Source organism: Triturus cristatus, chromosome 7, assembly GCF_964204655.1.
Source record: "Triturus cristatus chromosome 7, aTriCri1.1, whole genome shotgun sequence".
Lineage (NCBI taxonomy): Eukaryota > Metazoa > Chordata > Amphibia > Caudata > Salamandridae > Triturus > Triturus cristatus.
In genome coordinates this window covers 1,850,866,855-1,850,891,908 of record NC_140590.1, presented here as the reverse complement: position 1 = coordinate 1,850,891,908, position 25,054 = coordinate 1,850,866,855, and the positions used below count along the sequence as shown (strand labels likewise).

Sequence of the window (25,054 nt, the reverse complement as noted above, 5' to 3'; positions counted from 1 at the left end):
AGCGGTAGGCAGGGAGACTGCATGCCCTCGGCGCGAAAAAGGCTTGTCAGCTGGGTGGGGGGGGGGCAGATATACCTGCCCCCCACCCACCTACTGGCGCACCGGAAATGACAGAGGAGTGCTTTGACATCCGGGAGGTCCAAACACTAGCCCTGTTGTGTTTGTGCCATGTGGCACTTGGGTGGCTGCCCTCTTATGGGGCCGCCCCAACATTGGCCGCGGGCAGCCTCAGTCTGGGGATTAACTAGTATTTGTCAAACCCCTCTGTTCACAAAATCCCACTAATAAATCACTAATGAATACTTGTGCACCTGCTGCACTGATGTGATTTCAAATGTGGCCTTAATTACAGATGTTATCTTAAATAAATTAGGGTTAATTTACTAAATAAGCTTCACCTGCAACCCGAATGTGGCTGATGGACTAATGCGCGGTACCGGAAGCAGTAGCAACACAACCGTGAATTGAACATCTCCTGTGGAGGCCCCTTCCATCTCTAAAATGTTTTGCTCTTGGAGAAATACTACACGATATGGACAAATTGTATAATTAATTTAATTACTGCAGTAAATATCTAGAATTCACTACTCCGTCTCGTAGTGCAAACACAGCTTTAGAAGCGCGTTCACTAATGTTCAATAACATAAGTGGAATAACCTCAACTTCTGCTAAAAATCAGACCGATTGTACAGCCATGTTCATCCACACCAGCTGGGCTTAGAAAAACCAGGCTCAAGCTTTGCTATTGAATCCAACATTACAGAATCATTTCACAGGAACAAAGCCTTGGAGAGAGGGGGCTGGGTACATTACAAACATTGAAGGGGTGGAGGGGGGCTTCGTGGCACACCTGGTGATCTGTGAGCACAGGGTTACCAACACACAGGATCTGAGGGAGAAAGAGTAAAGTGTGAGTCAAGCAAGTGTGGGGGGGGGGGTATTTTTGGTTTTATGGAAATAATCTATTCTTCACTGTGATTATAATGGTTGTGTCCCAGTACGTGGAAGGAATTGTTACAATGTACTTGTAGGCTCTCTAATTCGATGTGCCGTTTAAGATTAATAAACATGAGAAAATAGAAATATGTGGCTTTGTAAAAAAACATGTGTGTGTGTTTGTGTGTGTGTCCTAATTCCATTTGGGGACCAGACCAATAGCGCTTGTTAGCCGCATGAGAAGAAATACAGGTCAAGTTGGTATATTGTCTTTAATAGCGAAAGCATCCCCTGCACATGGTCCAGACATGTGACATGGGGTCAGCGGGCGCCTCATCTGCTTGTCCTAGGAAGTGGCCAGATATGGGGTCTTCTCTGGGGAGAGTTGAAGAGGTCGTTGAACCATGAGGTCCGACAGCGCCTTAAAGACTGACCCCCCCCTTTTCTTGTTGAAGGAAGGCTTGTGTCCTAATCTCAGGGGCAGGTTTAGTACCTCTCATTCTGTTTAATGTTTGATCCCCCACTTTCCAAACACTGTTTGAATAAATCCCTAATTTTGAAGTAATCAGGTGGGTTGCTGCTGTTGCCATGAAATCTATATACAAAGTGGAGCCCGCTGGGACCAGCAACGCACTGTGGCCAGGATCTCTTTTGATGCCGGTTGTCATCTAACTCCTCGGCTTCACTTGTTGATCAGAGGGCAACCTGTCTGCTTGGGGGACTGACCCATTCTTCTTTTAATTCCGGCAGACGTCCAGATGACAACGTCGACATCCGTGTGGTTCTCCAAGGAGGTGATGAGACTCAGTTTCGACTACAGCACCATGGATCGCGACTACAAGCGGGGATTGAAATACAATGGAGCGGTAAGTCTTTCTGAGAATTCTCACTTTCTTCTATAATGAGGATCCTCTTATCCAGACCAGACTGTGAAACCTGGGACAGGGAGGGTGAGCTTCCCCTGAAGTAAACTCTGCATGAATGTAGTTGGGGACTTTTTCCAATATAAATTCACGTAGATGGGATACTGGAACCAGATGCGGGTTTGGTCCTAGATGTGGCTGATGGCGCTACATCTTTAGCTTATTTGTGAACTACTCTTGCAAAATACAGCTCCATTGCAATACTCAGATCTCTCCTATACAGTGGTATGCAGATTCCAACCTTCTAACACAGCCCTCTGTTCTTTGACAGTTATTACGTATTCAAAATTGAATCTTCATATCTAGGAGTTTTTACTCTTTGGATGCCCTGAAGAAGCCCAGATACGGGCGAAACACGTTGGCTGTAATGGCTGAAATGCAAAATCCAACAAACCATTTTAATTAAATGAAACAATCTCCAAAGACAACCTCTCGTCTCATTTGTGCCTGCTTGGCAACAGTGCCTCTACTACCTTTTTTTTGTTCTTTGCCTCTCAGATTATCGGTGTGGTAGTTGAGGACCTCTGGTCACAAGCCCACACCCCTTCAGCGCAATCATATTTGACCCAAGTATTCTTGGCTGGGGTAGTGGTGGTTGAGCAGGAGGGACCTCTGACACCTTTTGACAGATGTTCCAAAATGAAATTCGAAATAAGGCCATTTGGGCTTCTTCAGATTTTGACAGATGTGGGACATCTCCCAAAAGCGGCGGAAGTTCCATATGCTCTATTTAGAGTGTATAGGTCCTCTAGGCACAGAAATTAGGGTGGACAGGATATCTGCGGCTCCTTGGCGGATGTTCCACATCCGCCACTCTAGAGCCATTCATCTTTAACAGCTCAGTGGACGCATTGTGACTCTTCTGTGAAGTGACTTTTCCATATGACTTTTTTGAAGGCTCCAAAAAGCGATCTGCATTGGTCCGAAACGTATAAGACATGAACCCTCTGCCACCTACGTTCATAGTAGGAGGTCATGCTCTCTTCAGTCTGGCAACAAGCATGTGGGTGCCACTGGCTGTGTTGAGCATTTGTTTCTTCATAAATATAACCAGGCTACAGGCCTTCTCCATCTGTGCCACCAGGAAGTAGAATAGGGGTTGCAAAATTCACGTAATTTGGTTCAGTATAATTTCACGAAATTATTGGAAATTATGCAAAATGCTTATCAGTCACTTTGTGCTATATCTTAGCGTGAAATGCATTCTTGTGTCAATTTTTGGCATACGGATGCATTTAAACAATCTGCGCAAACACCCCCTTGGGTTCCGTTCCCGAACATGGACCATCCACGGAAAACTTTAACAGCGAATGGCACTTAATTACACAAAGTGGCATAGTAGTGGAATTTCTTTGGATGTCAATATTTGAGTCGTTCTACTGACATAAAGTAGGTGAGGTGGCAGATTGTGTACTTTTGTAGTGTCGCTCCTAGGCGGTATCTTTACAGTGTCCCGCTACTCTTCAGCTCGGGTCACGCTCTACAAATAACACACCCACGCATACCCGACTATGGCGACTCATGGTCCATTGTGGCACAGTAATCATTCCATCCTGCCACACAACGTGCTGGTAACCAGTGGCTAGGACCAGCCTGAGGTAGGGTTCTGGGCGGTGAGGACTGGGTGGGTAATCCAGATTTGCGTCTGTTGATTCTGGCGTGACCATTGTTGTGAAAAAGCGGATATGTTTTGCTGAACACTTACGGTGTTCACCAACCAGGACATTAACACGCCCAGAATTTGTCCGGTTTTCCAGATCCCACCATAACGCGAAAAAAGTATTTGTGAAGCAATGACACATTTACCAGGTGTCTTTTCAAATCTGTTTTGAGGCTTGGGGCATGGAGGCAACGGAAGGCTGTTATTTGAAATATTTTTTTGTATAGCTTTCACTGGTAGAGAGTAAAATAATGGATGAGTGAATTCTCATCAGTTGCTGCAATGACAGACTGGCACCAATGATCTGGGAATCATCCCGAGCCGTTGGTCAATGGCAGCGTTCAGTTCTTTTACACCTGCCAGACCACAGACACTCAACAAGAGCTCAAGCAACCACAGACCAGTTTAGACCTAGATTGAGAAGGGCATCTTGAGTTCTACGCCACAGTGACCATAGGAGTCATGGATTCTCCTCTCACTTAGAGTGTCACACTGAGAAATCCCAAAAGAGTGAAGGGCAGAAAGCCTGAGTTCATCTCAGCGGCTGGGAGCTACCCTAAGATGCATGCCATTCCATCATACCTTCGCATACTACATCACCACAGGCATGCACCAGCAATATGCAAATCAGCCATGGTCCTGCTCCAATAGGAAGAGTTGTGGTCGAACTCCAATGAGAACTGACTAATCGTTTTTTCATTTTTACTGTGTGACCTCATCGCATTCTAGGTCCCAATGCTCAAGTGACGTCAGACTGAAAGCTTTTCATGAGGGCTGCTAAAAGCTGAGGGGCATTTTTCAGAAAACTTTTTTTTTTCTTCTTTTTTTTATCAAAGAAAATGCGCCATGGCAAAGAGCTCTTACAAACCAAAGGGAGAGTTCTCGTTTACTGATTCACACAAGCTCTAGATTGGTGTTCCACCTTTTAAGAGATTTTATAGACTTTAGTGAAACGATTCCCTGTAATGACTGACTGTTGGCAAGTTATGTAGGTGAGACATCGTGAACTACTAGTAGCCGATTCATCTAAACCTTATCGGCCCTTACATGGTCACTGGGCCAGTGACCTCAAGAAGCTGCCATTAGATGAACCTCCTTCAAGAGGTCTTGCCAACTGCCAGTAGTCCACTTCCTTGAAAGATTCCACCTAGTTAGCAAGCTTAACAGCGTAGGTCTTCTGTTGGCCTACACAAAGTCTCAATGTCCAACAAAGTGTGACAGTCGAGCACGCTATTCCATCTCCTTACAATAGGCCGCCCATATTTGTTGTGCATTGGGTCCGTTTCACCCACTCCAAGTCATGTCGAGCTCCTCCTGGTCTTGCAGATAACCGGTCTCACAAACGCCTATCCCTGGTTGTCTTTCCTGGAGACGTTCACACGGAATGCTGCCAGTGAGGTTCTTAAGCTGTTAATACATTTGTTATCACTGTGCGAAGTTCCAAAGTCTAATACCTCATATCTTAGTGTCATTTATATTAAAGTTTAATCTTCACAAAGTGCATTTAAAAGTAAAAAAAAAAAACTTTGCTGCTGCCCCTAAGAGCAAGGAGTATTGAGTCCCCTGTGGCCAGAGCTATCCCTTTCCCAGAGCTGTGCCCTCCCCAACACTGCCCATGTCCAGACATGGTCACTGGCCCCTGCTCCACGCCCTGCACCTTGACGAGGTCTCCTGCCTTGAGCCCGCACTTTATCTGCTGCAACATCACTGCCCCAGCTTCATTCCTTACCTGATGGTGGTTTCCATTCCTAGTTTAACACTGTAGATGAAGATTCTGGGCCAGAATGTATCATGAATTATGAAATGTGTTTCAGAGTTAACCTGTGAAAGAAGAGTTTCGGATCGCCACACTGGACCTAAAGTCCAGTTTGATTCCTTACTTTAACCTTTTTTTTTTTTTCTCTTTAGCTCATCCTCCAAGGCGTCAACATGGAGCCGATCCCCAATGAAAGCATTGACCTGTACATTGGCTATTCGAAGGTGGCCAACTGTACGACCGACAAGGACGGAAAGTGCTTTTTTTCTATCGACACCACCGACTTTGTGGACGCCACCATTGTAATTGAAGTGAGTATTGCATCCGCTTTGGAAGAGAGTACTACAAGAGTACCCAAGGGTATATGTCTGTCTCTGAGTACAGTTGTGGTTCACATCCATTATTAGTGTGAATTATACATAAGGGCTCATGAGGTGTGGCACAAGTGATGAAAAGGACTACAAGGCGTGCTGTTACACACCTTTTTGAAGGTGCTACAGACACACCATTAGCTTTAAGTGATGCCAAACATTGAGGGACCGAAGGCGCCATATAAATCGAAAAAGGGGTAGAGGGTAAAGCCAATGAGATGCTTCCAACCAAATCATTGTATTTAGCACATCACCACAGCATGCTCCATAAATCCTTACCGAAAGGAAGATCTTCACTGGGAGGCAGATAGCAAGAAGGTGTACGGAGACAGCGCTGGTGGGAGGCGCATACAAAAGTAAGAGGAAGTATTGGGCATTTTGAGCCGGGGCAGTAGCAGCACTTTGAATATCTGGTGAGAAGGAGTCCTGGAAGAGATTCTATTAGTTACAGAATGTTCACATCCTCTTCCCTTCATCAATAGTCTTCATAGTTTGCTGCTCAAAGGTGATGTTAACACCAATATCGTCTTGCCCTTCGTTATCCTTAAAGCCGCAACCTCCTTTCTACTGTCCAACAATTAAAAACAGGAATTCTTATCAATAGTAACTTCTGAATAAGACACCTTTACCAATGTTCTTAGTTAATCAGTTATGTTCTTCATCAAGAGGGTGGGAGACTGCTTGCCTCTGTCTTTAATTCAATGTAAATTCTCTTGTCATACCTCAGAAAATCCTCATTTTACAGGAATTCCAGAGGCTGAAATTATGCATGTTTAAGGTACCTGAAGGCTGTACTCATATGCTCCGCATTTCTGAAATGAGGGTTTGCAAACACTGTTGCATCATCAATCTTTGTCATCTCTTGACCAAATTCTCCCATTAAGTTCTTCACCCATCGCGCTATGGCCATGGATGTATCTCCTCTATAAAGTTTCACATGTAAAATCAATAACCAGTTCTCTACTGCTAGTCTAAATTCTGCCACTCCTTCGTGCCCTTGTATGCTGCCTGTCACACACCGTTTCGGTGGTTCAAAGCAATGAGTGAATCTGTTTGTTTTTATCCACATTTTGATGTTCTTCTACAGTCCTCAAAATTCACTCCATTGGGTAAAATATATCTGTTACCTCCAATGCATGCACATCTGATACTCTCCTGTATGAAATAAGACCTAATAAGGCTGCCTTCATCCCGCTCAACTGTTTCAAAGTTTAATATTAATCGTCTGTCGTTCCTTAAACATTGTGAAGATGATCTCTGCATCCCAAACTGATCTGTAGCTTGCCTTTGGGAGGGTCTCCTGGTGTATGTCCTTCATTACTTTTCAAATTAAGTAGTCTGTGCTTATTGAACTGTGGGTTGTGTGTTTTTCACCGCGTTGTAGTTTTGTGTCCGTTAATTTGTCTATAAACCAAAACTTACTCAACCAAATGGGAGAATTTATTTATCAAGATCACATTATCAGCCTCCGAGGGATGTATACCATGTGCCGTGCACCAACCCACCAATCCTTTCCGTGCACCGGTGGATCTTTTTGTAGTCCCTGGTGATCTGGCCTCTGAGCAGAATGGCTGCCTCCTGGATACGGTATATCTTCCAAACAAGACCATTCAATGCTCCACTCTTCTCCAAAGGATCGTCCTCACCTTCGATTGCTCATATACCACCTTTCCTTACAGGAAGTGGAAAGGATTCCTGAATTGCAAATTTCAGCTCGCTGAGAACCGTGGTTGGGACTCCCAAAATGGCCAACACTATCTGAACACATCTATTTCCTCAACAGTCACCGGCCCTGTCATTACAAAAGGGGGAAATGTGTCTCGTCTGCAAAGCATCCACCCCCACAGGTCCCGAATTTGGTTTTCAACTGCAACATCTACACAAGTGTGTGGTTAATCTTGAGGCAAAAAGATCTACCTAATGCGTGCCCATCCTCCTCCACACTTCCTGAAATATCTCTGTATTCAACATTCAGTTGTTTTAATCCCTGATACACCTCGGATTGTTTTCTGTGGACTGATTGTCCTTCCCTGGTAAATTCTCTGCTTTGAGTTCTATCCAGTGCGCTAGGCAAGAGGACCACTGCTCCTTTGCCAGATCGGACGATGTTTTTCATCTCAAGCCTCTGAAACAATGAATACACCGAACTACACTTACCGACCAGCCTAGTAAGAGATTCTGAAATCTCTGCAATGCTAAAACTGCCATTCTTCTCCTTCCCTAATTTAGCTCATGATCAATAGCAACTTCCATCAGATTGTAGAGTAAATTAGATTCTAATCCCGAAAACCGTTCTCTCATTTCCAAAGTTAAAATTCTCCATCCACCCCAGAAGTTCCTCTTTTGCTTCCTGCATTACTTGGACCTTGTTGTCTCTGTATTATAGCCCCCTGTGAAGTCCCCTCGCTTTTATTATCTACAAACCTTTGTACCGCAAGGGCTGCAGGAATACAGGCTAGATTGAGGAATGCAACTGACCTAATGCTCTACTTTCAAACTTTCTACGTAGGAACATTTAATATACTGCCCCGGTTTTTAAGTGGGTACCCAAAAACTCTATTTTCTTCTTTATCAAAACCGATTCCTCCAAATTAATTACAAATCCAACTTCAACAGACTGCACCAGATGATGGACTAACTGTCCCGACTCTGTCCAGATAAACTACCATTCTCTCTTCTTGCCCTCAAGTGAGCTAGCACTGGTCTCAATATTTTCGTAAAACACCAAGGTGCCGACAATGCCCTGAAAAACACACTCACAAACTGGTCAGAAAAATTTCAACCACCCGAATGGTAAATCCACTTGGGTCCCGTTCCACTGGCCAGTCTCACGCCTGTAAATTATCACCAGCAGCGGGATCTCCATCGACTCTGTTCTGAAGCCTCAAGCTGTTTCTAACACCCGAGTATCTGAAGTTACCTCACTCCTGAGCAGTGTCTAAACCTTCCTCCCACCATGAGAGGGAGAGAACAGTACTATTCTTTGTACTCCCCTTGGGCAGTAACGTGCATTGCTGCTCTTCCTCTGGCAACTCTCCTGTTGTGGAAACAATTCTATAGCCAACTGAGCGAGTTTGTTTCCTGTTCTTCCTCCTGGCTGATAATGTGACCTTTGGTATATAATCTAAAATTGACTTGTATTTGCTTGTCTAATTTACCCTACTTTCACTAAATAATAAACCTTTGTCTTACTTTTCCCGTTCTCCCAATTTTGGATTTATTTTGGCCGGCACTGGCATGCGGCACTCTGAGATTAACGCCGCTTTGGCGTTTCCTGATTAAAAGCCCTTTGACTCCAACCTCTGAGTGATGTCTCACCCATAAACCCCTCTTTAAGTTCAGTTTCCTCTACTGTATCAAGTGCTCTTCCTAAAGGACCCAGATCTTTACCCCCCCCCCCCCTGTGTTCCTATTGGTTTATTGAGCTCTCCCAAGAAGCCCTCGCGTCTCTTCCAGATCTGAATAAAAGGTATATGGTTTTAGGATCCAGATGTTGCTAACCTTCTCAGCCTTGTGCCTCATGCACTCATCACTGCTCTGTCCCTCTCTCCAGAGGTCGCCTACTCCGCCCCTTCATATAATTTGCCACAATACTCTATGCGGGTGACAAACCAAACCAGGGGGAGCCTATCATTTCCCTGCTGATCCAGAACACCCTCCTACTGAGGCCTCTGTCCAACATCCTAAAGTCCTCCTCCTCATGAGAGCGGCTTCTCCTTCACGCAGCTTTGGGTACAGTGCCTTTGTGTGGCACGGGTCACCTGTCCCTCGCATGGCGCGTTACCCATCTGTCCCAACCCTTACATTTGCCTCCCTTCATTTCCAAGCTATCGTCTGATCTCACCACTATTGACCCAAATTCATCTATGGAGTTTTCCCCTCTTCTCCTTTTACCAGTGGCCAATTTTACAGCCCATGTTTCATCAATATGAAGATATATTCTATCTTAAAGAGCCAGATTTGTCTCTGGCAGCCATTACATGAAGAGCAATCCGACGCCTGTGTTGACAGACCTCGGTTCTTGGTGGGAGGAGACACCTCACGGTGGAGGGGTAACGAGGACCACAGACACATTGGTTGCCGTGTCTTGGGCTTCTCGTTATTGGTGCTCACATGTTGGGGGTGGGGGGGTTGGGCGGGGCGGGCTGGCAAAGCGGGGGGTACCCACCAGCGACGCTCCCTGTGGCTGCAAACCTGTGTGACAGAGAAGAAAAAGGGATTCATCAGGAGCCATGTCCTTCATTATGGATCTGGCCCTACAGCCAATCAGCAGATGGAATCCTGCCCGGGGTTGTACTGGATTTTCATTGGTATGAAAAGAGAAGGTCTCCCAATACAGAGGACCGAATGGGTCTACTTGGGTTTAGTATCGACAGCTGATGGAGGGCTTACTCCCAGAATTCACCTTTCAGCAAATTTTTTTTGACTTGGGGATGTTTGATTTGATGCTTCCAGGGAGGTTGTCCCACCCCCCACCCCCTCTTAATTCTATGATCCTTCCTCGGCTACTAACTGATTTAGGGACTTTTCTTTTCTTCACAATTGCTACTCTGACAAAAAGGAGCCAGAACCACAAAAAATGCCTTAGAAAAAAACAACCCAATTATTTTAATGAATGGGAGCCCTTAATATACCATGAGAGCAGTTAGTTTGAGTAGAAGTGTGTGTTTAGTGGCACCGCTGTGTTGTCAGTAGTCCTCGGGCACTCTTCATTTATTATACCATTCTTTCGAGACTTCGGCAGCTGTCGAGTCATACACAAACATTTCCTTTTCATATGACAATAAGGCAATATATTTTCGCACGTTTCACATTTGATTACGCTAGACAGTTGGGCTCAGTAGCAGAAATATGGAAATAATCCTTCGATGGCCCCCAATGTTCACCTGGACAATCTCTGGCCTGGTAGGGTGGCTGCTCCGTCTTTGAACATTGGTCCACCCAGTCAACCAATCCTTGATCGGCGGGGCCAAAACTTGGGAGATACCACTTTTGGCCACCAGGGTTCTGCCTCCTCGACCACCCCCTCTGCGGATAGTTCATACATCTTAAAACCTTCTACAGCCAACAGTGGATCAGGTTAGAACAGGGGACTTGGCCGTGGAGAAGCAGCAATTCAAAGAGGAATTGGGGGGGTGGGGGAGTTCTGCATTTGTTATGTTTGTAACCCTTTAAAGCTCCTGATGGGTCCAGCATTAAAGAATGTAATGCATGATGATCGCCTCTGACCCTCCTAGATATCTGGCTGTGTGAGGGAGGTAGACACCCTGTGAATGCTGGGTGTATCTACATTAGATATAAAATGGTTTCCTGTTTTTTGTTCTTTTGTTTCAATAAAACTTGTTTTGTTTCTCCTTCTTTCCTGATTCATATTTTGCTTGTTTTTTGTTTACCATAGATGTGTTTCAGACTCTGTACCTTTTCCTTCCTCCCTTCTGCCTTTCTTGTCATTCTCCTGTCTTTTTACCAGTCTGCATTCGACTATAAATCATTATTCCCTTTCTTGAGTTCTCTCACTCTGTGGATTTGTACATTGTTTTTATGTCTGCAATGTTTCAGTCTCTGTCAGTTTCCTGGCCCTCTCTTTCACAGCTGTTCCCTGAAGCCCAATTCACAAAGGTAAACTTAGACTTAAGAGTAAGTTACCTTTTGTGACCTCCAAAAAGTAGTAAACTTGCACTGAAGTCTAAGTTTACCTTTATGAATCTGGCCCAGTGTGTTTAGCTATCTAATATGGACTGTTTCTTTCCGCTTTTCTAAGTCCGTGCTCTTTTATTTGGCCTCTTTCCTATCTGTCTTCTGTTTTTTCCATATTCATTCTTTCACCACCTGTTCCTTATTTTCCTTGCATCTTCTTTTTAACTACTCTTTTCTAAACCATCTTTTCTTTTTACTTGATTTTCTTCCACTCTTTCTTCCACAATCTTTCTCTGGCTGGTGTTCCTGTCCCATTCTTCCCCTACTCCATATTGCTGAAGCACTTTTTCTCAACACTTTGCTTCTTCCCCTCCGACAGGCCCGGTACCCGAAAAGCGAAGAATGCTCCTTCTCCGACTGGACAAGGCCTAGTTTTTCCCCCACTGAGTACCGTGTGAGTCGCTTTTACTCCAAAAGTGGCAGTTTTCTGAAACTTTCCCGGGTCGTGGGAGAGCAGCGCTCTGGCCAAACTACCACCGTGAACGGAGAGTTCATCATGAACCGAGAGGCCCTGGACAAAGATGAGGAGACGGTGCTTATCAACTTTGTGGTGAGTCCTGGGAAGTCTCTTGGTGGTCATTAGAGACAGAGGGAAGAGCTGGTGTTCACTCTCCGGTCCTAGTTCAAATCACCGCAGTGGGATCAAGTGTGACCAGTGGCGGCTGGTGACATTTGAAAGTGGTGAGGTGTAAACGTTGGGCATGATTTTTATATAGCAAGTGATGTGAACAAGTTCTATGGACAAACCTGGGGTCCTATGGTCCCTCTCCTGAGAATGAAAAAAAGATTGGCAAATGGTGCATTTTAAAGCAAATATTTGTAGCGATCAAGCAAGGCTTATGTGGGAACGTATAGTCTTGAAATAGTAAACACATGAAAAATTGCCCCATATCTTCTTGCATTAATTTGTTCAATAGTTACTCTAATGTGTAAATTGTTCTGCATGACAACTTTAGTCCTTTAAAATGTATTCTTTCCCAGTGTCTTGCACTGCATGCAGCATTAACTTTAGAAAAATATGCTCTAACCAGATTTCGGGAAGCACCCATAGATGCTAGTCATATAGAAATGTGTGCAGACAGGTCTTTATGTGGGATGGAAAAAGTGGGGGCTCTCAAAGGAACGTGCCAAATACATTTCTGTGATTCCCATAGTGTGCCATCAGACCAGTATTTTGGTTTCTCTCTGAGATGTAATTGTATCCAGATAAATGGCCCAGCAACTGGCATACGCCTAAAGCCTGTCAGTATGATTGGCCTTGTCACTGGGTGTTCGCTGTTTAAGATAAATGAGTAACGACAATGATTTCTTCTAAATAATTAACATTTGGAAATGTTTGAATTCTGAAATGGTGAGTCTGTGAATTAAATGGCATTGAGGCCTGTGGAAGGAGTTTTGGCCTTCAGTGATGTGTGCTTTGTTGGATATGTATCCTCTTTATCTTTGCATATCTTGTCGATCTGCACATCTTCGACCCCCTCTTTCCTCTTCACTCTTCCCCGAATGCCCCTCCTCATCTGTCACTTCACCGCCCCAACATGCACTGCACTACCTCACATTTAGGCACTTTAATTTCTCTTACTTTTGCCTTTCAAATATTTTGACATCAATGTACCCCCTTCACACACACACATCCACAGAATTTCAGTTGCAAATGGAATACACAAACCTTGTTCTGTGTGCTCTGCAGAGGCCAACCCACTGACAGGCACTTTGTTTGGCTTCAGCCCCAGCGCCTGGGTTCTCCATCAAAGCTTCTCATACACCTGGCACGGCTCAAGCTTCAAAGTATGCACAGAAAAAAATAGATACACATTATTATAAAATAGCTAACTCGTGGGAAATGCAAGATTAAATAAAGCATGTAAAATAAGAGGAACTAAATCGCTGCAATGCATTCCCTCGACGTTTTTAACATTCGTTGTTTGCAAGTCAATCCATGTTCTTAGCGTCCGTGTTCGCTTAGGTGCATATACACAGGGCCAGTTTTGATGCCACACATCGGAGAACTGGCCACTCTAAGCACATGTTACACAGTAAGCACATATCTCTCGCTTTGGGCCTGACTCTATTTGGATCCATTTCGCAAGGGAACCAGAGCGAACCCTGCTCCTTTTTGTGATCCATTTCACAAGGGAGCGAGAGCAAACCCTGCTCCTTATTGTGATCCATTTCACAAGAGCGAACCCTGCTCCTTATTGTGATCCATTTCGCAAGGGAGCGAGAGCGAACCATGCTCCTTATTGTGATCCATTTTGCAAGAGAGCGAGAGCGAACCCTGCTCCGTATTGTGATCCATTTCACAAGGGAGCGAGAGCGAACCCTGCTCCTTATTGTGATCCATTTCACAAAAGCGAACCCTGCTCCTTATTGTGATCCATTTTGCAAGGGAGCGAGAGCGAACCCTGCTCCTTATTGTGATCCATTTCACAAGGGAGCGAGAGCGAACCCTGCTCCTTATTGTGATCCATTTCACAAGAGCGAACCCTGCTCATTATTGTGATCCATTTCGCAAGGGAGCGAGAGCGAACCATGCTCCTTATTGTGATCCATTTCAAAAGGGCGCGAGAGCGAACCCTGCTCCTTATTGTGATCTATTTCACAAGGGCACGAGAGTGAACCCTGCTCCTTATTGTGATCCATTTCACAAGGGCGCGAGAGCGAACCCTGCTCCTTATTGTGATCCATTTCGCAAGGGAGCGAGAGCGAACCCTGCTCCTTATTGTGATCCATTTCGCAAGGGAGCGAGAGCGAACCATGCTCCTTATTGTGATCCATTTCGCAAGGGAGCAAGAGCGAACCCTGCTCCTTATTGTGATCCATTTCACAAGGGAGCGAGAGCGAACCCTGCTCCTTATTGTGATCCATTTCACAAGGGTACGAGAGAGAACCCTGCTCCTTATTGTGATCCATTTCACAAGGGAGCAAGAGCCAACCCTGCTCCTTATTGTGATCCATTTCACAAGGGAGCAAGAGCGAACCCTGCTCCTTATTGTGATCCATTTCACAAGGGAGCAAGAGCGAACCCTGCTCCTTATTGTGATCCATTTCAGAAGAGCGAACCCTGCTCCTTATTGTGATCCATTTCACAAGGGAGCAAGAGCGAACCCTGCTCCTTATTGTGATCCATTTCACAAGAGCGAACCCTGCTCCTTATTGTGATCCATTTCACAAGAGCGAACCCTGCTCCTTATTGTGATCCGCTTCAAAAGCGAGCCCTGCTCCTTATTGCGATCCATTTCACAAGGGAGCGAGAGCAAACCCTGCTCCTTATTGTGATCCATTTCACAAGACCGAACCCTGCTCCTTATTGTGATCCATTTCACAATGGAGCGAATGCCGCAGCTCCACTTCTAAAGGAACGAGCAATGTGCAGCGAGGGTGTGGGGTGTCACAGTGGGGGAGGTTAGTGTGATGAGGGGTCTCGCAGCAATACAGAACACACCATTAGCATGCAAACACTTCCAATTACAGAGAACAAGGCACCGGATCAGTCGTGCTTACATCCACTCTCGCGTATGACGAGAGGGTGGGATCTACGCCTTCGAATGACGGACGTCTGAATTCACGTAGGGATGAAGTCTCCGACCCCCAAAACCGTGACGCCTATTGTCACTGGCCTACAGTGTGCATACAACCAGAGACCCCAGTGGCAATGAAAGGCTTTAAAACGGAAAGCCATGCGTCACGGTAAAGTTGATTTACTGCCTGTCTTCCGTCTTCTGCTTCGGAGCGAGGCGGGGCAGGCAGCCTGATACAGACAACCCAGACTGAAATACATCAATTTATTTAGATATACGATCGTATCTCTAAATAAATCGATCTATTTTATATTTTTTAATGTAAATGTGTAGGAATTTTCATAGGCGGTGCAGCTCCACAGCCCTAATGGAGAAACCACCCCAGTGTGTGACAATGAAGGCTCCCTAGGCAGGTTTAGGAAAGTAGGAGTAAGAAACGCACCCTATTGTGGTTGTGAGAAAATGGGGTGTATTATGTGGTGTGGTTGTGTGACCTCACCTTGTAATACACTTACCACCCTCTTAGGACCAATGAAGTTTCCTATGTCAAACCATTCTCTCAACCCTGGGTAGCTGTGGCTCCGAGCAGTCAGGCTTACGCAAAGAAGCAAGTGTAAATCATTTTAAACATCAAAACAATTGAAGGAAAACATGACTCAAGAAATCCGACACCGATTTATTGAAATAGATTGTATGTTTATGAATTTATGGACACCAAAATGAAAAAGATCCACCGGAGGGTTCCTGCGATATTGATTTTTACAAGAAACAATAAGTTCTCATCCAGGGGATACTCATCAATAGTCATAATCTATGAATAATCCCCGCCCACGTGCGGGATCCCGGAGCATATAGAAAATACATATATATACATATATATGCATATGTGAAAACATATACATGCAGCCTAAAAAATTTTCAAACATGGCAATGCTGTAAATTACATAGGTTTGCATTGTAGTGCCCCCTAACCCATAAGGAAAAAAGGAAGCACCAAGCCAATTGTCACACAACAATGCTTTATTGCCATAAAGCAAACTTGTAATTGCAGGCACTTGTCTGTAGGCTGCAGTAGAGTATCAAGAAACAAAGAAAACTGACACCTTGCCTTTAAGGCATTAAAGTAAGGGGACCGTGCCTTTAAGACCTGCAGGAGACCCCTTGCTCCCATGATGCACCACAGGTGACAGTTAGGTCAGTTGTTTTTTCCGGCTCCTTCTATGAGGATCCTGGAGCTTGAGCTCTTCAGTTTTCTGACTGAAACTTTTGTAATACAGAATTTTTCAGAAAATTCGACATTTTCTGGCTCCTGAAAGCGTGTTCTGCTGGTTTCCTGAATTTCAAATTTTTTTCAGTCAGAATGCCTGCTTTATTTAGGAAATGCCCTTCCTGTGGCAATAAGATGGCACTGGCGGATCCACACTCTGTGTGTATTGTGTGTTTACCAACTTCACACAATCCTGACCGGTGCCCCCACTGCCAGAAGTTTTCCAGGCGCACTCTGCGCGATACCGAGCGCATTAAGCTGCATGCCCAGCTGGAGAAGGAAAGAAGCCGTCGTGAAGGCGACCATTCATCCTTAAAACCACCTTCTTCAGCTAGACAACCTCAGAAACGGCGACATACCACCTCTCCTGACCCCAAGAAGACCAAGGTTCCAGGAGATTCGCCGTCGACGTCGAAGGTACTGTCGAAAAAACCGAAAACGACTTCTGCGTCAAGAGATTCATCTCGACGTCGAGATTCTCCGCGCAGAGAAGTAAGTCGGCGTCGAGGCGCAGTCCTTCGGGCTCGAAGGCTGTTAGTCCGGTGAGATCTGGACTGTCTCCGTCGAGGCTTCCGTCGACGTCGAGACACTCTCCGCCCTCGAGGGGATCGGCGTCGAGAGATGCGACGACTTATGTTTCGCCACGAGTGGGCCATCCGACGTCAAGGCATTCGACGTCGATGAGGTCAACACCCATTCGACGTCATGGAAGGTCGACGACGAAGTCGCCAAGCCGATGTCATGGAAGGTCGACATCGAAGTCGCCAAGCCGACGGCATGGAAGGTCGACGTCGAAGTCTTCAGGTCGGCGACGAAGGTCGACGACGAAGTCCCCAGTTCGACGACAAACACCTGTTCGACGACGAAGATCGACGTTGAGGTCTCCGCAACGCCGTAGGCGGTCGGCGTCGAGACCACCGTCGAGGGCGGAGCGCCATTCACAACAATCGGCACCGATGGTGACACAAACATCATCGATGTCGAGGCGTTCGACGCCGAAGGAAAGAGCAGCAGTGACCGCGGAGAGAAGAGCCAGATCTAGATCTTCAGGAGATCGATCATCATCTCCAGGCCTGCATATCGTGCAGATCTCTCCGGAAAAATCACCTAAGGCACCGGAGAAGTTTGGACTTTCACCTCGCTGGTTGGAGAATGTGGGTACAGGTGACTGCAGAAGTCCGGGCTCGGACTTTTCCCGCACGTACTCTCCCCCCAGGATTTCTCCGCGTAGGAGCAGGTCCCCTCCTGGTAGTCCAAAGCCACCTTCTCCACGCCGGTCACGATCCAGGGATCGTCCCTCTTCTCACAGAAGGCCAAGATCTCCTTCCAAACATGGATCACGGTCCAGGGGTCATCACAGCGACCGTCCCCACAAGATGCGACGCACTAGATCACCCATCTGGTCTTCCTCCACAAGGTCCTCGGTCCGGGACTATTCTCCGACCTTGTCTTCTACACCCCCGTCACGAGTGTCCCCTGTGGATGACATAGCTACTTTCTCTGACGTCCTGGGTAGAGGTGCGCAGAAATTGAATATCACGCTACACACCCCTCTGGCCCCCACGTCAATTATATTTGATACGTTGCATCACCGGTCAGCACCCAGACCTTTGCTACCATTGGTGCCAGGATTGTTGGAGCCAGCGATGGCCACATTTCTCACTCCTCTGCTACGGTGGGCTCTGTGCCTTCAAGAATAGCGAAAAAATATAAGGCTCCTGCTGAGGATCCCTTGTTTCTAAGGGCGGACCCACCAGCGGACTCAGTTATCGTGGCGGCTGCCTTGAAGTCCCATTCTGCCTCTGTGTCCTCTTCTGTCCCCCCAGAGAAAGACAGCAAGCAAATGGATTCGTATGGCAGAAAGATGTGCAACACTTCTGCCTCACACATGAAAGTGGCTAGTTCTTCAGCCCTGCTAGGACGGTATGATCGCTCTCTGTGGGATTCCCTCTCCAGATTTGCTGAGAAACTGCCAAGGGAAGACAGGCAGGATTTTAATGAAATTCTCATGGAAGGTGGGTTCGTAGCCAATCAAATTATCAGTGCGGCTGCGGATGCTTCGGACCTCGCCGCACATGGCTACTCTCATGGCGTATGCTCTCGGCGCTCAGCCTAGCTGCGGCTGATGGGCCTCAAGCCTGATGCGCAGAAAAAAAGAAATTCTTAATCTGCCTTTTAACGGGTCATCTTTGTTTGGGGCTCACACTGATGACCAAATGAACAAAATGAAGGCAGAGTTGGACACTGTTAAAGCTGTTGGGCTGGAAAAGCGCAAGGAATATCGAAAGCGCTTTCGCCAGGGCGACAAGCGTGCCTTTCATCAGCGCGTTCAAACACCCCAATGGTCCTCCCAAAATCAGCAGAGATCCCAGTTTCAACAAAGGGGTCGTGGCAGAGGGAGAGGAAATGCAAAGCAGCAACAGTCCTCCACCAAACTATCACGGTCCCTCGGAGGCCTCTCAGGATCGGTTCGTTGCTCAATTGGGGTCCACCTATTGACAACCTCAATTTCCGAGACGCTATAAAAGCACGGACATTAGAGGGGGGTCAATCGGGGGAAGGAAAGGAAGGGAACAGCGGGGAGGGAGACCTGTGGAGAGAAACGATCATTAAGACACACTTAAAAGAAGGCACCTCAACAAGTTAGCTTACACCTTCCAGGCTTTTATACAACTGTATATACCTGTAAAGGAAAAGAACTCTATGATTGCATCTACTACTAGAAGGACGATTGTATCATCATCTGACCCTCTATAACTGGGGTGCTTGTCTGTTTGTTCGTACCACATGTACGTGATACACAGCAGAGAACTGTGAATACATAAACATTTATAAGCAGCAGCCTTTCTCTATGTCTTTACCACTCAATGCTGTATCATGCGTACCTTACCCACCATAACAGTGTGACTGTGGGCCTCACAAGGGAAGAAGGAATTACGATGTATTCTCAGCACCTCTCTTAGCTCCCCTGCTAAGACGAAACAATACACACATAAAACAATTATGATGGAGAACTGACGTCAGGTAGACAAGTTGCAGGATAACGTGGAATGGTAATATACCACCTGGTACTGGTTATCAATGTTACTGTCTCTTGTTACACAAAAGCGCTTTAAATGCAGCACCGTAGGTACAGCTCCGAGTTATCTGTAACACCCCAAAATGAACAACTCCAGGTGATGTCTCCTGGATACCCTAAGGACAGGTAACTACGAAATCAATCCCGCGCTGTTAGCCAACAGCGCCGTGTATCAATAATAAGCAACAAATGACTCTTGGCGGTGTCACTATGGTCCGCTTTTAAAGTATTCAAGGAACAACTCTAGCGGCGCGAGTCACCAACGCCGTAACGCTAGGAATCACAAAGATTGACTCTCGGCGGTGTCACCGACACCCTTACCCCACCAGAGCCAACTGGAACAGCGAGGCCGTTGTAGCGTCCTCCGCCTTCGGCAGCGAGGGTCGGAATAATCTGCACCATGCTCTCTGCGTTCCCGGGTTACGTAGCCGGGCGGACCCTCGCAGCGTCGTCATCTGCGCATGCGCACTGCCACGGATGCCGGGACGTGTAGTGCGCCATAGAGCACTTCCATAGCGGACTGCAACCAAAAGGCGCTGTGAGTTCGTCCCTTCACGGGGCTTGCAGCGGTCGCGACTGAGGACATGACAGCACATCCCTCTCCCAACGACCGCTGACACGAACCAGGCTTGTTGGGAAAACGTTCATGGAAGGCTTTTACGCACCGGGGCGCATGCATGCCCACTGCTGGTTCCCACAAATTTTCTTCCGTGCCGTATCCTTTCCAGGACACCAAATACCACAATTTGGATCCCCTCATTTTCGAGTCCAGGATCGATTGCACTTCATACTCAGGCTCGTGATTGATCCAGATGGGCGACGGTCTCTTTTTTATGGGTGAGTATGATGGTTTCAATAATGACACATGAAAGACCGGATGTATTTTCATAGTCTTGGGCAATGCCAATCTCATGGCCAAAGGTGAGATCACCCTTAGTATTTTATAAGGCCCAATGAACTTGGTATTACACACGCTGTATCGACGGAACCGAATGTTTTTTGTCGATAGCCACACTGCATCTCCTACTTTGTAGGTTGGGTTGGGTTGGCGGTGTTTATCAGCCATAGTTTTGTAAATACCCTTGGCCTTTTCCAAATTTCTACGAGTGATATGTAGGGTTTGTTGAATGTGTTTCATACGGTTTTGTGCTACCGGTACTTCCGGTATACTTACGGGGTGCATCAAAGAGATAAAGCGTGGACGGTAACCGTAGTTACTGTAAAATGGCGTGAAGTTTGTGGATTGATGTTTGGCACTGTTATATGCCACCTCAGCCAAGCATAAGAGGTCCACCCAATCATCTGTGTTCTTCTCCACGTAGCACCTTAGGTACTGCTTGAGAGTCTGATTCAGTCTTTCTGTCTGCCCATCTGATTGAGGGTGAAAACTGGTAGTTTTGGACGTTTTCATGTGTAGCGCCTTACACCAGGCTTCCCAAAATCTTGCAGTGAATTGAGGGCCCCTGTCTGACACTATATTTGCCGGAAGTCCATGAAGCCTTATCACATGAAACAAAAGCAGTTTGGCCAATTGTCCTGACGTGGGTTCTTTAGCACAGGCTATGAAATGTCCCATTTTTGTGAGACTGTCCACCACCACCACAATGGCTGTACATCCTTGATCCAGGGGTAAACCTACAATAAAATCTATGGAAATGGTTTCCCAAGGCACCAAAGGTGTTGGTAGGGGTTGTAACAGTCCTTTGGGTTTCCCGTGGTCTGATTTAGCGGTTACACAAGCCTCACACCGGTGAATCATGTCAGTGGTGTCTTCCACCACCGTGGGCCACCAAAACTGGCGATAAATTCGATCTAGGTTTTTCTTAATCTCGTTATGCCCAGCACTGTGCGTGTGGTGACACCAGTGGAAGACCTCTTTCCATAATGTTTGATTGGGTACTAACAACTGTTTGCCTTTCATTGGGAGACCTTTAATTATCTTCCACTGCAGGTGGTTCCGCAACCATTTCCTCCAGTAGGGATTCTTTACCCCTTTGGATACTTTCTGTAGAAAGGTATCAGTTTGTAGCATTCCTATGACCTTTTGAGGGTCCAAGACTGAGTGCAGACGTTCTATCTGGGTTCCATCAGGGGTGTCTTTGCGGGACAGTGCGTCCGCCTTTTTATTGTCTGCCCCAGGTCGGTAGGTTACTAGATAATGAAATTCTGAAAAAAATAACATCCAGCGTAACTGCCTGGGAGACAACATCCGAGTAGATCTCATAAACTGTAAGTTGCGGTGATCGGTATATACAGTTACCACATGTTTCGCTCCTAATAACAGGTGTCTCCAATCGCTGAAAGCTTCTTTTATGGCTAGGAGCTCTTTTTCGGCGATGGTATACCTGGTTTCGGCCAAATTTAATTTCCTGGACATATAGGCCACCGGATGAAGTTGGCCCGTCGTTTTATGGCGTTGCGAGAGTATGGCTCCTACCGCAACATCGGAGGCATCCGCTTCCACAATGTAGGGGCTCTCAGGATCCGGATGTGTCAACACCGGGGCTGTAACAAAAGCCTCTTTTAAGCGTTGAAAGGAGGCCTCTGCTTCTGGTGTCCACCTAAACGGTTTGTTTTTTCGTAACAGTTTGGTGATGGGAGCCACCAGCGCAGAGAATTGGTTAATGAATCTGCGATAAAAAAATCGCAAATCAGAGAAAACATTGGATTTCTTTCACATTAGTAGGTTGTGCCCATTCTTTCACTGCTCTGATCTTTCTTTCGGACATGACCTGTCCTGAGGGCGTCAGCATCACTCCCAAGAACTCCACTTCTTTCACGTGGAACTCACATTTGCTGAGTTTACAATATAGTTTATTCTGTCGCAGTGCTTCAAATACCAAACGCACATGAGCTTTAGGTTCCTCGGCTGTGGATGAATATATCAGAATATCATCGATATATGCTACCACGAACTTGTCCAAATACTCCCGAAGCACCTCGTTAACGAAGTATTGAAATGCTGCGGGGGCATTGCACAGTCCGAAGGGCATTACTGTGTACTCGTACAGGCCATATCGGGTCTGAAAGGCCGTTTTCCACTCATCCCCTTCGCGTACGCGAATCAAGTGGTAGGCTCTCTTTAAATCTAGGCGTGTGTAGATTGTGGCGGTTTTAACCTGCTCTAATAGAACAGGTATCAAGGGCAGCGGATACCTGTTTTTTATCGTTACATTGTTTAATGCCCGAAAGTCTATGCAGGCTCTCTTTTCACCATTGGCCTTTGGAATAAAGAAAATAGGAGACGCTGCAGGTGATCGTGAAGGGCGTATAAACCCGTTCTCCAAGTATTTGTCTAGGTATTCTCTCAAGTGAGTGTTTTCGGCTTCTGTGAGTGCATATAATCTCCCACACGGTATAACCGCACCTGGCACTAAGTCAATACGGCAATCATAATGCCTGTGGGGGGGGGGGGGGAGTGTATCTGCTGATTTCTCACAGAACACATCTTGGTACTCTGAATACCAAACAGGTAACCTTACATTGGTTTCTGCGGCCGTGGCTATTGCTGGTGGACTCCCTGGGCTACGAGTAGTCTCCCCCCTGGTGTTAGTACAATGTTCTCTGCACCATGAACCCTTAAACTCCACCTTGTTATTCTTCCAATCTATGCTTGGGTTATGTAATCTCAACCAGGGAAGGCCGAGAATAACTCCATATTGCGGGGCTTTGATAATATTGAAACATACACGTTTGGTATGCCCTTCCCCACAATTCATGTGCAAAGTATTGGAATGGTACCTAATAGGGCCTGTGCTTAAGGTCTTCCCATTTACAGCCAAAACCTCTTCGGGGGAGTCTTTAGTAATCAATTCTACTCCTAAATGCCGGGCAGTCCCTAGGTCCATAAATAAACCCGTTGCGCCAGAATCAACCATGGCTTCACAGGTCTGCCATCCTCCAAGCGTTTTAAGAGTGATGGTCAAAAACAAATGTTGAGACGACAAGGCTAGTGTATTCATGGTAGAAGGGATGTGCAACCCACCCAAGGACTTCCCTTCTGTTTTCCCTGGGTGAATCAGTTTTCCGGCGAGACCTCTGAGGACAATCCAGACACTAGTTTGGCCCCTACACTGGGTCGAGGTTTGGCCAAACATTCTTTAACGGAATGCCCCTTTTTTCCACAATACATGCAGAGTCCAGTCTTTTGCCTGATTTCTCGTTCCGCTAGGGTAAGTGGGGCTCGAACGGTACCTATGTCCATAGGTTCTACTACAGGGGCAACCCCTACCCCTAACCCCCTACCTTTCTCAAATCGCATAGGCTGGCGCTCTACTCTCTTCCTATCCCCTCTGCATTCCCCCAGGCGATAATCTAACCGTAAGGTGAGGTTGATAAGATCTATACAGGTGGAGGGTTGCGGGTCTATCTGGGCTAACACGTCTCATGTCTTCCCTCAACCCTTGATAAAATAGAGCCGCCCTCTTTTCTTCTGGCCATTGGGTTTCTGCTACCAAACGTTGGAATGTGCTGATGTACACCACCAAGTCCTTATTACCCTGTTTAAGGTCCAGCAGTTCTCTGTCTGCCGAGAAGGAAGCCGCCCTACGATCGAACACAATTTCGAAATTCTTTTCGGAACGCTTCCCAATCGTACAGAAGGGGGTCGTCTCGACGCACATAAGGTACTGCCCATTGAGCCTCGTCACCTGTTAGGTATGAGATCATAAAAGCCACCCTAGCTTGATTTGTGGGAAAGGCCTTGGGTTTACAAGAAAAGTGTAATAACACCTGAGTCATAAAGACTTGTACCTTGGATGCCTCCCCATAAAACCGCTCGGGGGCGGCCAAAGGGATGGGCGTAGGCATCTCCACTGTAAATGGGGTGGGAATAGAGGAGGTTCCAAACTGGAAGGTACTCCCACCCAGAGTTCTACCTGACTGTGCGTCAAAGGGGTTTCTTTGTAATCTATTCACTGTGTCTTGCAAGGCTGCAGTTTCCGCCCTAGATGCCGCTATCTCCGCCCTGGAGTCGGCTATCTCCTGCTGTAGTGCCCCTAAGGTGACTAGGACGTTTTCCAAGGTGGCCATCGTAACAACGAACGGACCGGGAGAGGTATATTTAAGAAGGCAGATTATTCTGTCACGGTCCCTCGGAGGCCTCTCAGGATCGGTTCGTTGCTCAATTGGGGTCCACCTATTGACAACCTCAATTTCCGAGATGCTATAAAAGCACGGACATTAGAGGGGGTCAATCGGGGGAAGGAAAGGAAGGGAACAGCGGGGGGGGAGACCTGTGGAGAGAAACGATCATTAAGACACACTTAAAAGAAGGCACCTCAACAAGTTAGCTTACACCTTCCAGGCTGTTATACAACTGTATATACCTGTAAAGAAAAAGAACTCTATGATTGCATCTACTACTAGAAGGACGATTGTATCATCATCTAACCCTCTATGATAACTGGGGTGCTTGTCTGTTTGTTCGTACCACATGTACGTGATACACAGCAGAGAACTGTGAATACATAAACATTTATAAGCAACAGCCTTTCTCTATGTCTTTACCACTCAATGCTGTATCATGCGTACCTTACCCACCATAACAGTGTGACTGTGGGCCTCACAAGGGAAGAAGGAATTACGATGTATTCTCAGCACCTCTCTTAGCTCCCCTGCTAAGACGAAACAATACACACATAAAACAATTATGATGGAGAACTGACGTCAGGTAGACAAGTTGCAGGATAACGTGGAATGGTAATATACCACCTGGTACTGGTTATCAATGTTACTGTCTCTGTCTTGTTACACAAAAGCGCTTTAAATGCAGCACCGTAGGTACAGCTCCGAGTTATCTGTAACACCCCAAAATGAACAACTCCAGGTGATGTCTCCTGGATA

General features: G+C 46.4%; 1 protein-coding gene across 1 annotated transcript in view; it reads left to right on the top strand.

The window, feature by feature from the left end:
* Positions 1–25,054, top strand: part of LOC146813443 (ovostatin-like) — a 365,994-nt gene that overhangs the window by 158,132 nt on the left and 182,808 nt on the right. Inside the window, exons 10-12 of the mRNA XM_085620205.1 lie at positions 1,687–1,802; positions 5,428–5,586; positions 11,663–11,893. Of these exons, the coding sequence (XP_085476331.1) occupies positions 1,687–1,802; positions 5,428–5,586; positions 11,663–11,893 (506 nt within the window). The remainder of the gene's footprint in view (positions 1–1,686; positions 1,803–5,427; positions 5,587–11,662; positions 11,894–25,054) is intronic.